Source organism: Camelus ferus, chromosome 17, assembly GCF_009834535.1.
Source record: "Camelus ferus isolate YT-003-E chromosome 17, BCGSAC_Cfer_1.0, whole genome shotgun sequence".
NCBI classification, from domain to species: domain Eukaryota; kingdom Metazoa; phylum Chordata; class Mammalia; order Artiodactyla; family Camelidae; genus Camelus; species Camelus ferus.
Window position 1 is genome coordinate 1,814,622 of NC_045712.1, and position 12,231 is coordinate 1,826,852.

The window sequence follows — 12,231 nt, forward strand, 5'->3', positions numbered from 1 at the left end:
TTCTCATGGCTGGTTAACTGGGTCCAAAATTTGCTATGGCTCCATTTAAAATCCCAACTTAGTCTTGGTCTTCAGCTCTTCAGTGTTTCAAAATCTGATGATGTTCATACAAGTGTCAGGCATCCCAGGGGTGTTGGCACATTGAGATTCAGATTTCCTCGGGGTCAGCTGCAGAAGCAGAACTGACGCCCACGCAGCACCTTGAAAATCTCTGGGCAATCTCAGCAGTGGCACCAGACGCCGGGAGTTGTCCTTTGATGTACAAGTAGAATCTGCTATGAATATGCATCGTACATCTGCCAGCAGGTCAGAGTAAAACTCAACATCTGTCACACAGTAAGATGGCTCCTTAATTTAGTGCAAAAATTAAAAGGGAACTTCCTTCCATCCTTCAGCATCAAGTCTTCGCTTTCCTCAAAAACCCTTTAGCGATAGAGTACATTTCCTTGATTTTTGACATTCCTGCAAGTAAAATACCCTGTCTATTCCACTAATGCTCTGAGAAATCAGGCTTTATAAAATCATCTAATTCTTCATGTGTCTTAAGACTTCCAGCTTCCCAGAGCACGTTTCGCTACAGCTGAGCTGTGGTCATTTATGTTAGGCTCGGGGTTGGTAAATAAGATGCGGGGAGAGTAGTACGCACAGAAAAGTGGAAAGATAATCCCGAAACCCCGATTAGCATTCTTTTCTCTCTCTTTTTTTTTTTTAAAGCTCTATTCTCTTAGCAACTTTCAAATACAGTTGACCCTTGAACAACGGGGGAATTAATGTGTAAATCTGTGGTTCCACCACATCCTCAGTTCCTCTCCATCCTCGGATTCAACCAGCCCCTGACTGAGTGGTGCTGTAGCTATGAATGGAAAATACACACGTGCAAGTGGACCTGTGCAACTCAAACCCAAGTCGTTCAAGGGCCAACTGTATACAATACAGTCTTATTAACTGTAGTCATCGTGCTATACATTACATTCCCATCCCATGACAGCATTATTTTCTACTGACTTTCTCCCCACATCTTGATCAAAACCCCCGTCAAGTACTGAAATGTGTGAAATCATTTTTGACTCTTGTGTCTATCAGCTGGGAAGTGAGGCAGAAGGAAACAGACAAGCAGGAGGAAAAGCCAGGTGACTGAACATTACCCTGAGCCTCTGACTACCCAATGGCTACAGCCAAGTGAGGAAAGGGGAGTGCATCACCCTTGTAAGAGAAAAACCCGGGCTGCTACTTACCTCTGCTGCTAAGTAGTGCCCTGTAGCAAGATGCTTGAAACGGAAGAGGCTGTTCCAATATCCTGCTCCACCCCGACACGGGTCGTGTTGGACCACCTGCAAGAAGAGGGACGATCAACAGGAGAGGAAGGAATGTCAGTCCATATAAGTATGACCCTGAATCTGAGATACCACACAGAAATCGTAGGTCAGGAATGATATTTACTAGCTGAAAAAAAAATCATTATCTTCCAATAAAACCCACTGCAAGTGTCATATCTAACGCAAAGTAATGTTTCTCCAAAGAAGAAACAGAGTCCCCTAATCAATGTGAAATGGCTGTAATACATTATAAAACTCAGTTGTTTTCAGATTATTTGCCTTAATCAAAATGAAGAAGTTAAGATTCTGGAATTCATCCACAAAAGGCACAACTAATAACCAAGAATCTCCTGGAGAACTGTCAAGGCCATCTTCATGTGTCCTCGTGCACTGTGACACAACCACAAACCTGTGCTCTGAACCTTGGTACTCGCAGAGCCGGGGCCAATTTACCATAAAGAGAAATGTACCTTTCGCCTCTGCTCATGACGGAGTAACTGGTATTGGTAGTTGGCAGCCATGAATAATTAGACACTACACAAAATATATGAACTTAGCATAGACAACAAGAAAACTGAATAAATCATACAAAACAACTGTGTTCAGATGCTGGACAACAGGTGGGCACAACTGAGATATTCTCCGAGGAAAGACAGAGAAGGTGAGCTCCAGGACTGTTCCAGCTTTCTGCTGGGAGGTCCTCTCTGGACAGTAGGGTCAGGAAGGCGAGTTCAAGCAGAGGACACCAGTCTCATTGACTTGAGGAGACAGGTCAGAAGTTAAGGAGACTGAGGTGGTTGGAATTTGTTGGGGCAGAACACAAAGCTACCTGGGGAAAAAAGCTCCAGAAATCTGCACAGGGGCCTTCCTTAGTCTTTGGCTGAATACACAGCAGCATATGTGTAAGGCGAGACTCCACAAGGCCACATAAAAAGTGAGAGGGAGGCTATCCTCTCAACAACTCAGGAGTTCACACAGGGCTAGAAGGTGTTCGGATTCTAATAAGCCAAGGGAGAGACACGTTGGAGCCCTGGGGCATTTCTGCATACATGTCAAAAGGGTCACGCCTTACTAGTAGGTCTACCCCAGCCCCCCCCCCCAAAAAGCTCAATACACTTGATCCAATGAAGCTTTAGAACAAGCTTCCAATGGATCAAAATGATCCACAGGTAACTTTGTCTGAAAAAAACAAAACTCAACACTCTTTAAAGGAGGGCAACAGAATCCAGAAACTCAGCAACGTAGTATTGCAATTTTCAGAAGATCATCATAAAGCGGTGGGCAGGCAAGAACCAGGAAAATGTGACCCAGGCACTCAGCCACCTGTCAGACAATATCACATGATCCAGCATGCCTATGTGGGTTGGGGTAAGGAGGGGGCTGGAAAAATATGGGAGAAATTGTGACCCTAAATTTTTCCACTTTGATAACTACGTACAGATTTCAAGAAATTCAATAAATTCCAAGTAGGATAAACACACATACACATGCTCACAAACACATCAAGACACAGCAGGGTTAGGTTAATGTAAATCAGAAATAAAAAAAAAACTCTTTATAAGCAGTTAGGAAAAAACAGAGGCACAACATACAGGAACAAAGAAAACCACTGAATTCACATTCGAAAACAATGCCTGCAAGAGGACGATGGATGAACATCTTCCGAGTATGAAAACAAAAAACTATCTACCAACTTCTATATTCAACAAGAGTATCTTTCATAAATGAAGGCCACATGGAGAAATCAGTACCTTTAACACATTGCAGGCGGAAACATGTAATAATGCAGCCGTTCTTTAAGACAGTCTGGCATCTCCTCAAAAGCTTAAACACAGAGTCACCATGTGCCCCACAATTCTAGTCCCAGGAGGACTGAAAACCTACGTCCTCACAGAAACTGGTACATGCATGTTCATACCAGCATTATTTCTAACAGCCAAAAAGCACAAACAATCCAAATGCCAACGAATAATAAAATCTGGTGTATCCATACAATGGAATATTATCAGACAATAAAAAGAAGTACAGACACGTGTGGCAATAAGGATGAACTTTGAAAACTGGATGCTAGGTAAAGGAAGCCAGAGACAAAGGGCCACCTATTGTAGGATGCCGTTTATGTGAAATGTCCAACATGGGCAAAGCTACAGAGACAGAAAATGAATTCGCGGTTACCAGAGCTGGTAAGGGGGCAAGAAATGGGGTGGGACTGCTCTGGGTCAATGGTTTCCTTTGGATCTAGTAAAAAACCCATTGAGAATTGCACACTTTAAATTTGTGAATTGTGTGCTGTATGCAGTGTATCTCAATGAAGCCATTATTTTAAAAAAGGAAAATAAACTGATTTTTTTTAATGCAAGTGAAATAAAGATGTTTTCACAGGTCAATTTGAACATATTTTCTCGTCTTCAAATGACGGCTGAGAAAGTTGGTCGGGGGCAGACGTGCACTACAAGAAATGATAAGGAAGTTCTTCAGGCTGAAGGAAAATGAGTCCAGATGCAAACCCAAATCTACACCAAGGAGTGAAGAGCTGGAGATGATAACTAGGTGGATACAGGACTCCTGTCCTCCCATTTTTCCATATTTTTTAAATACAAGTGTCTCCTTAAACAAGGCAAAAATAAATAAAAATGCACTGTGGGGTTTATAACACATGTGGAAGTCAAATGCAAGAGGGTGACACCACAAAGGACAGCAGGGGAGAAACAAGTCCAGGTGACCCTTGCGCCACATGGGTTTGAAAGGCGGGGGTCCACTTACAAGTGGGTTTTTCCAGTATTAAATACTACAGGGCTGCGTGATTCATTGGATCCACGGATACAGAGGAACCACGCATATGAAGGGCCAACTGTGAGTTAAACATATGGGGCGGGGGGGGGGGTGGTCAGTGCCCCCAACCCCTGCGTTGTTCACAGGTCACCTGTATACTATTGTGAGGTTCCTCCATCCCGTGTAAAAAGACACGACACTGTGTAAAACTGGCAGTAAGCTCAAGATGCAGAACGTAAACGTAAATCATGACGACAAGTATGAAACACATAGCATGTCTTCCTTATTTTGAAGGAGCACAAGTTTCAAAAAAAAAAAATCTTCAAGAAAAAAATAAAAAGGGCCACATTCACTGTTTTCCTAGAATATTCAGAGGGAAAACTGGCAGAAAGAATTTTTTAGGGAGTAAAAATTATACAGCTACTTATTGTCAGGAGAAAAAAATATGTTCTGAAGGGAACTTCTGAGTTAAGTACCTAAAGTTTTAGAAGTCCGTACCTCAAACACTCTCCCCAAAAGGCTGTCATGTTTAATTCATTTCAGTCAACTTGTGAGTGAATAAGAAATGGTATTTGCTTTTAAGGTTCTCAAGTCAGTCACAGTGACTTGTGTAGGATTCTGACATCTGTAATGCTTTTTTGGCTAATGAATTAAGTCCCAGCTCCCTGCAGTCTGGATACACTGCCCATCAGGCTCTGGTCTCCTAAACAGCTTCTGTTTTATTCCCCATGACTATCCTCTGGTCCCCACCAAACTGGGTTCCTGAGTTCTAACCCAAAGTTGCCTCCCATTTCCAAATGCAGGCCAGTGTCTTATGTGAGGTGACCTTCTCCCTTCACCTCTTCCTTCTGAAACATAGATCATCCTGTCAGTACCAGCTCAGATGTCAGCTCCTTCAGGAAGTCTTCCTTAACCCCTCGCCCAGCCTCAAGCTCCCCCTCTCTCATCTCAGCCACTCGCGGACAGGGAACGTGCCTCTCGTCCCCTTCGCCATCCAGTTACCAGGGGTGGATCAGGTGGGGTGAGGCACCTGATGACATACTGTTGTGACAGATCAATGGCAGATCAATGGGCAAGGAAAAAGGAAAAACCAGAAGGAGGAGATGCTTAGATGGCCCAGAGAGAGGAATTTCCAATTTCAGTCGGGCGTTTGCTTCCAAAGGAGGTATTATCTCCCTCCACAAGAACACCTAGCATCCTTCGGACATGGCGTGATGTACTCGTGTCTGAGTCATCCCAGCCCATTGCTGGAACAAGGTGGGTTTAAGCACCTGAATGTGGCTTATTCCCATAAAGCCCCAAGTCCTCTCCCCCTGCCGCCCCCACCCCACCCCTTACCTCCACCTCCCACAGGGCTTTGGAACTGGTGGCAGATGTGGCTGACTGCCGGCCGGTGGTTCTCAGGAAGACGTGCTGCTTCTTCCTGTGCTCATCACAGGTGAGAAACTTCTCCTGCTCGGCATGGAACAGCCTCACCACGTCACCCTGAGAGTCAACACACGGGGGAACGAAGGAGAATGAGTTGAAAGAGAGAACTGAAGAAGAGCCAAGTGCTCCCAGCCCGTTAAGTACCAAACTTACCCCCTTTAATATGTCATCTTTGTTATCACTCCATTTCATGAAAAGGACTATTTTCCAGCTTGTATTGCAGTTGACAGAATTGACCTGGAAAACAAATTTTGAGTTACTTTTTTTCACATACTCCTCACAACAACAGCATCTTCCAGCCCCCAAGTGCCTCATTTCTGCCCAAGAGGCAAGGGTGTGTTTCAGCCCCCAAAGCCTCAAGACTGACACCATTAAGCTCCTGGGACCTACAAATTCAACGCCTGTTAGAAATGTTTGGTACAGTCACTATGTCTACTCCACCTGTGGCTAAAAGAACCAAGCTTCCTGCCCTCCGGGAATGATACCTTGTTTTTATTCCCCCAAGTCTTTTTTTCTATAGCCAGAAGGTAAAGGCCCCATGAAAAAAAAGGACTTGCCAAACGGAATGAGCTACAAAGGCAAAAAAAGAAGCCAATGTACACGTTTTAAAATGGTGATCACTAACAGCAGAAGGCACTGTTTGTACACTACATACATGCCAGGCACCGCGCTAAGTACTAACACTCACTAATACATTTAATCCTCAGCAACACCCTAAAAAACAGCAATGACCATCATGCCCATTTCAGAGGTAGGAAAACTGATGCACAGGGAAACTGGCTAAGAACCTACAGTCAAAGAGGTAGGAGATGGGAGATTTGGGATTTGAATCCATCTTTCTCTGCCTCCAGAGTTTGTGTCCTCAACCATTAGGCAAATATCTATGTCACAATCAAGTTAATGTCCTTGTGGTCTCATAATTGCCAATTTCGAGGTTAAGTAGGTATATTGCCAAAAGCAAGATATCACCCTCACAGGGTTTCTGGTGGCTGGTGGTGTACCCACCCTCCTTATGAATTGGCAAAAGGCACTGTCCTTAGGGAGACAAATTAGTAAAATTTGGTAAAAGGGACCCTTCTCTTGTTTAACAAATTACAAAACAATCCCCCAGTGATACAAAGATTAGCAAACTGAGCACTGAGGTGACTGTCAGCCCCCAGCCACTGAACAGGCCTGCACAACCTCATGTGGTAAGCCTGGCTCCGGGCCTTGGTTTCCTCACCTGCAGAATGGGTACACTGCCCCAAGTCACTACCGAAGTCACTTTTAACATGCACATGCTCTGGCCCCAGGAAGGCCTGGTCCCGCAGCACATGCCCACCCACAAACCGTAACTTGATTTCCCTCACCTCATTGCAGCCGGGGTTATCCACCAGCTGGTGGCTGCTGGCATGGAGGGGCTGGCCGGCATTGACGGGGTTCAGAACAACCTTGTCACCTATGACCACCTGGAGAGGAAAGGAAAAATAGAGCTTTTCACAAAATGGGTTGGGACGACAGACGGACCAGGGGCTAGTCCTGGCAGGAGCCAGAGGGGCCCGTGTGGCAGAAGGCCCAGTCCCCGGCAGGTACAAGGATACGGGACGTTTTCCAAAGCCTGACCCTGAGCAGGAGGGGGTGATGTTTACAGCCTAAGGGTAATCTTTCGCCCACAACTGTCACTGATTACCCAAAGATGTCTTCAAAGTCAGTCCAGAGAAGGAATTAAAAATCCTATCTCGCATTCAGTGAAGGCACTTGCGTAAGTAAACTCTAACTAAATTTTAGGAGGAGAAACAGAATACCGTCTGAAGTAAGTTTTCATCTTTGAAAGAATAAAGCTGTAAGTTTTTATTTCTAAAGCAATGACTGTGACACTTTGACAAGTCACATTAATACAATTTCTATTATGACCCAGTCATACATACAGCCATACTTATGTGCATATGAGTATAGGTCTATATGTAAATGCATGTGTATGTATATATGTATATGTATGTATATATAAAGACACCTATCTTTATCCAAAATAAAAGTTACCCCCTAAAACAATCTCACCCCCATTATGATTAACACAGCTTGATACTGTCCATTCTATTCCACTTTAAAATGATAATCACAAGCCACTAATGGATCTCTTGGCCCACAAGTGGATGAACACCTGTCTCATGAAACACCCTGTTCTCCAAGGATGACTATTCAAGTCCATCTTACTTTCTCAACCAAGACATAGCTAAACAAGTCAGCTTAAAGGATAGGAAAGCAAAAGACTTCTTGAAAACAAAATTCAAAACCCCGTCTTTTATTATGGGAGTAGAAGGAAGAACAGAAATGACAATTTCCTAAGATGTAAAATCCATCTATTCTCAGTTTGACACATTTGGGGAATGTGTACAGTTAAATTTCTCTAACTCCAAATGAATGTAAGTTAAATGCCTCAAAAAAAAAAAAAAAAGTCTGACACTTTAAGGTGAAATCTAAGCTTTCCTGGACTTGTTCTTCTATTTTCAGTTCATGATCAATATTTACTGTACCCAGCTGGGGCGGGGGGTGCTCTGGTACTGGATGGTTCAGGTATATTGCATATCCTATGACACAAACACAAACATAGAACCTAACACTTATTTAAAATGCCCAAAGCTTGTGTACTTAACATTGAACAATGGCAAAATCCAGTCTCAGGTTAAGGCTAGTTGAGCATTTTGACAAAGTTTCAGGCTATTTAAACACCTATTTCTTTTTTGGTAGAAAACAACTATTTCAGAATCTTAACAAGGTTGGAAGTACTGCTGAGAGCATTTAAACATACTGAAATTGTTAAGTGTATGCTCACATAATGACCTACTCATGCAGCTAATAGGTATCAGAACTGTTCTAGGTCGCCCTGGAAAGGATTTCTGAGGCTTTATATCTTAATGACCCCTGCGGAGGGGAGCCAGCTCAGGACCAGCCGTGGTCACTGAAATGAGAGTGAGAGCCTGCAGGGTTACGGACAACAACTGGGGATAATCCTAAAATCCACTCTTGTTCCTTGCTTTATCTACTTCTTTTCCACCCTTCTTTCCCAACTTTATTTCCTACATGGAGGAGCATTCCTATTTCACTCCTGATCTAGAAGACCAGGGAGACTGCCCCAGACATTAATTTATGACAGCTGTTTTCATGGTGAGGTTACTGAGGTAATGGGCTGCCCATATGATTTTTTCAGAAGCCCAGTAGGAAAAACAGAGCTACTGTATTTAGGTCACACTTCTCTCCAAATTTCCCTGTTTCCCAAACACTGGTTTCCATAGTGATTCCCTTCTGCTCATATATGGTAAGCCTCTGGCTCCAACTTCACAATTCTCCTAGCTGCCTCGAGCACACAGCAAGGGGTGGAGGCACGGCCCGGAGCACCCCCCAGGCCGGGAACCTGCGCTTACACTGTCTCCGATGGACCGCAGCTTGTAGAACGGCTGAATGTAGAACCAGGACCCTTCATTTCCAGCCTCGTCCAACGTCACCCGCATGGCATTCTTCTCCAGCAGGGCAGGAAGCCTCTTGTTCACAGTTAGGTACTTATTACTTTTCAAATGCAAGAGCTGAAACCACCAAGAGAGTAAGGTAAGTGTCGGCACATCTCTGAATCGCTACCACTTCTCTCTCAGTCATATAAAATATGTAACAAACACTCCTTCCACCGCAGAGCCGCCTGTGAAGTTAGAGAGCCACCACAGTGCCTAAGGCAGGGAATAATTAGAAAAGAAGGAAGAGCAAAAGGAGTAGAAGGAGAGACTAGAGCGGAAGAAGACATTTTTTCCCCCAACATCACCCTGGGCAAGATATTCACTCAGGTCAAGCTCACCATCAACCAAGAACAGCACTCCACCATCTGTTAGCAGGAAGGGGCTCACTGCATGTAAAAGGGACTAAGGAACTGCCATCCGAGTACACCTGACACAAAGGTGGAGCTAAGGAAGGACACCGTGAGCACGAGAAACAGTTCAATTTAATGGGTGATGCCATTAGGGCACTGTCAATTCATTTGGAAAAACATGGCTGCTAGCAACGTCCACCTTGAATTTCTAAACACTTTATTCTTAGTTCTTGGGTAATGGTAAGTGGAGGGGATGGAAACACCAAAGATTAAGATGGGAAACGTCTCATAGTTAAGTCTAGACCAGGAAGAGCTGATCAAGGCTTGCCAACCCAACAGGCTGTAAGAGAGGACAGAAGGGAGTATGGAAGACTGCCCGATCCCTGGAGAAATGGTAAGAGCAGTATGGGAGGTCATTGCTAAATGTCAATATTCCCTTTTTCATATGTTAACAGATACAATTTCTAAAACACTTCCTAGGACGTCCACAGATCTTCCATTGGTGTAACTTGTCTGATCCGTGAGCCCGACATCTCTTGGCCATGACACACAAGCCTTTGTTGTTACCCTGATGAGTGGCCCCTGATCCACCATGCACCTGTCCAGGTACTGGACACAGTTGGCTTATAAACCAACATTACCTACGGGTAGATCCCAAGATCCGGGCTTGGGAGAATAAGAAATATTAGGTAATATGTATTCAGAGCTTACTCTGTGACAGGTACCTCTCAAACATCCTAGGAAGCAGATACCATTATTATTCCCATTTTGCTGATGATCAAACTGAGGCATGACAAAAATTCTTGCCCGATACCTAACAGGAATCAAAATGGGAAGGAGTTCCTTTGTAATTTGTAGAATTAATATTAATATTAGTAAAGAAGCCAAATCTTTCCAAAATGGGAACTAATGAAGCAAGATAACCCAATAGGTCAGGTACTCAAAGATAACCCAATAGGTCAGGTCCTACCTTTTGTGTCTGGGTCAAACAATCTGGTAAATGGACACAACAAGAAAGGCCACATTTGGCACTGGGCTTCCTCACATACTGTTTTCTAAGAATAGATGCGGGTGGATTTTTTGAACAAAGTCTGTGGTAGCTGTTTCTTACATTGTGTTTTATCCTCCTGTCAAATTTAAAGGCACCAGAGATAAACAAGCAAATCTCACAACCTGAAGGTAAGAAATGGGACCTACCATCAAATGTTCTATCTGAAGGTACAGAATTGATCTTACCACCTCTGGTGACCAGGTCTCCAACCAGCAGATACAAATTACAGGGAAGACAATTTTCACCAAATACGAAGAATTTTCAAGCAAAGCAAGTTAAGCAAAACTGCAATAAACAGGCTCCTCTTCAGATAGGGAACCTCCCATTTTAAAAATTGGGACAGATTTTAAATTATCAGCCGCAGAGGAGAGAAGTGGACTCCGGCTCAGAGAGAACCAACAAAAGCCCGAGAGTCCAGCCCACATAAGAAATGCCAGACCTTGTGCAATAAACCAGCTGTCTCCATGGAGTCTTGTGTGTCCAAACCAGGTTTCATGTGTTTGTTTTTCGTTTCATTCATTGCAACGCTCCAGCTGCACCACAGAAGAGTGGCGTTGACCTACCTGGATCACATTGCCATACTGGATGACGGTCCCCAGCAGTTTCCGGTTTTCTGTCTCATTTTGCTTCTTCTCCAAGTCTGCAGCGTGCTGTACATGGAGAAGGAAGATTGGTCACAAAGAGGAAACAATGGGTCATATTTCTCTGCAGCGACAAAAAACCAACATAGCCGGTTCATACAAGAACCACAGAAATTAAGCAAATACCTACGTATGCCCTGAGGCAAAGCGAAATGAGCAAGGAGTTCAAGAATCCAACACACTAGGCCTTTCTTTGCTGGCCTTTCTGGCTTTTATAGAATGTTTTTTTCTCTAAGGAATTGCTGGGCATCTGCTTATGGTAAGACTAAGTTAAAATCTTACAAATTTTTTAAAGAAAATAGAGCAAGGTTGGAAGAAAATTTAAATACTCCTTTTTTTTTTATTTGTAAAGGTCTTCTTTTAATGTTTTTAAGTAAAATAAAACTGAATTAAAATGCTGCTTTTGTGACCTGGAATCTGCTATTTAGCAGCTGTGAGCCTCAGTTTCCCCTTTTGTAAAATGGATACAAAAATAATACCTTCACCACATAAAAATCACATGGCATAGTGCTGCATCATTGCAGCGTGAGTGTTAGTTACTATTGTTACATATTAATTATAATTTACTTAATTTTCATCGTAGTGCCTCATTATCCCAATTTAATAAAGAAGAAACAGACTCAGAGATGAAAAAGTTTAGTTGACATTGCATTTGCTAGTTGAATGATAAATACAAAAGAGGTTTGTTACACTATTTTTTCTAGTACTATACGTATTTTAAATTTTGCTTAATAATGTTATTTTTACAAAATCATACATCTATTAAGTAACCAAGATAACCCTCAAACCCATATTTGGGTTAACTCCAGATTTATGCAGTCACAAATGAGGCTGGAGATATTACTAGCCCAACTTTGGCAGGGTAGGGAGCTCGGTAACGATGAACTGAGGGTCTGCCAAGGCTTCCCACCTGCACAGTTATTTTCTATTCGTTTACCTGTGTAACTCTGCAAGTGCTGTCAGCATATTACAACAACACTAAAGGGGACTAGTTTCATCCTAGGCAATTAAATTGCTGTTCCAAACTCTGTCCCCGAAACCCAGACTGGGTAAAACAGAAGTAAAATAACAAGGAAGAAATTCAGTATCTAATCCGCTGGGGGATCAGAGCGTGATGACCAACGGTGGACTTTGGAACTGTTTTCATAGTTCTCTTCCTGGAGTCTCCCTTTTCCTTGAGGCAAGATG

The 12,231-nt window shown here is 43.2% G+C and overlaps 1 protein-coding gene across 3 annotated transcripts in view; it reads right to left on the minus strand.

The window, feature by feature from the left end:
- ITPR1 (inositol 1,4,5-trisphosphate receptor type 1) overlaps positions 1 to 12,231 on the minus strand; it is a 299,811-nt gene that overhangs the window by 170,291 nt on the left and 117,289 nt on the right. For all 3 annotated transcript variants that reach the window (XM_014560075.2, XM_014560074.2, XM_032458045.1), the window contains exons 6-11: positions 10,966 to 11,052; positions 8,918 to 9,076; positions 6,866 to 6,964; positions 5,670 to 5,753; positions 5,427 to 5,573; positions 1,236 to 1,331 (exon numbers count right to left, since the gene is read on the minus strand). In XM_014560075.2, the coding sequence (XP_014415561.2) occupies positions 1,236 to 1,331; positions 5,427 to 5,573; positions 5,670 to 5,753; positions 6,866 to 6,964; positions 8,918 to 9,076; positions 10,966 to 11,052 (672 nt within the window). The remainder of the gene's footprint in view (positions 1 to 1,235; positions 1,332 to 5,426; positions 5,574 to 5,669; positions 5,754 to 6,865; positions 6,965 to 8,917; positions 9,077 to 10,965; positions 11,053 to 12,231) is intronic.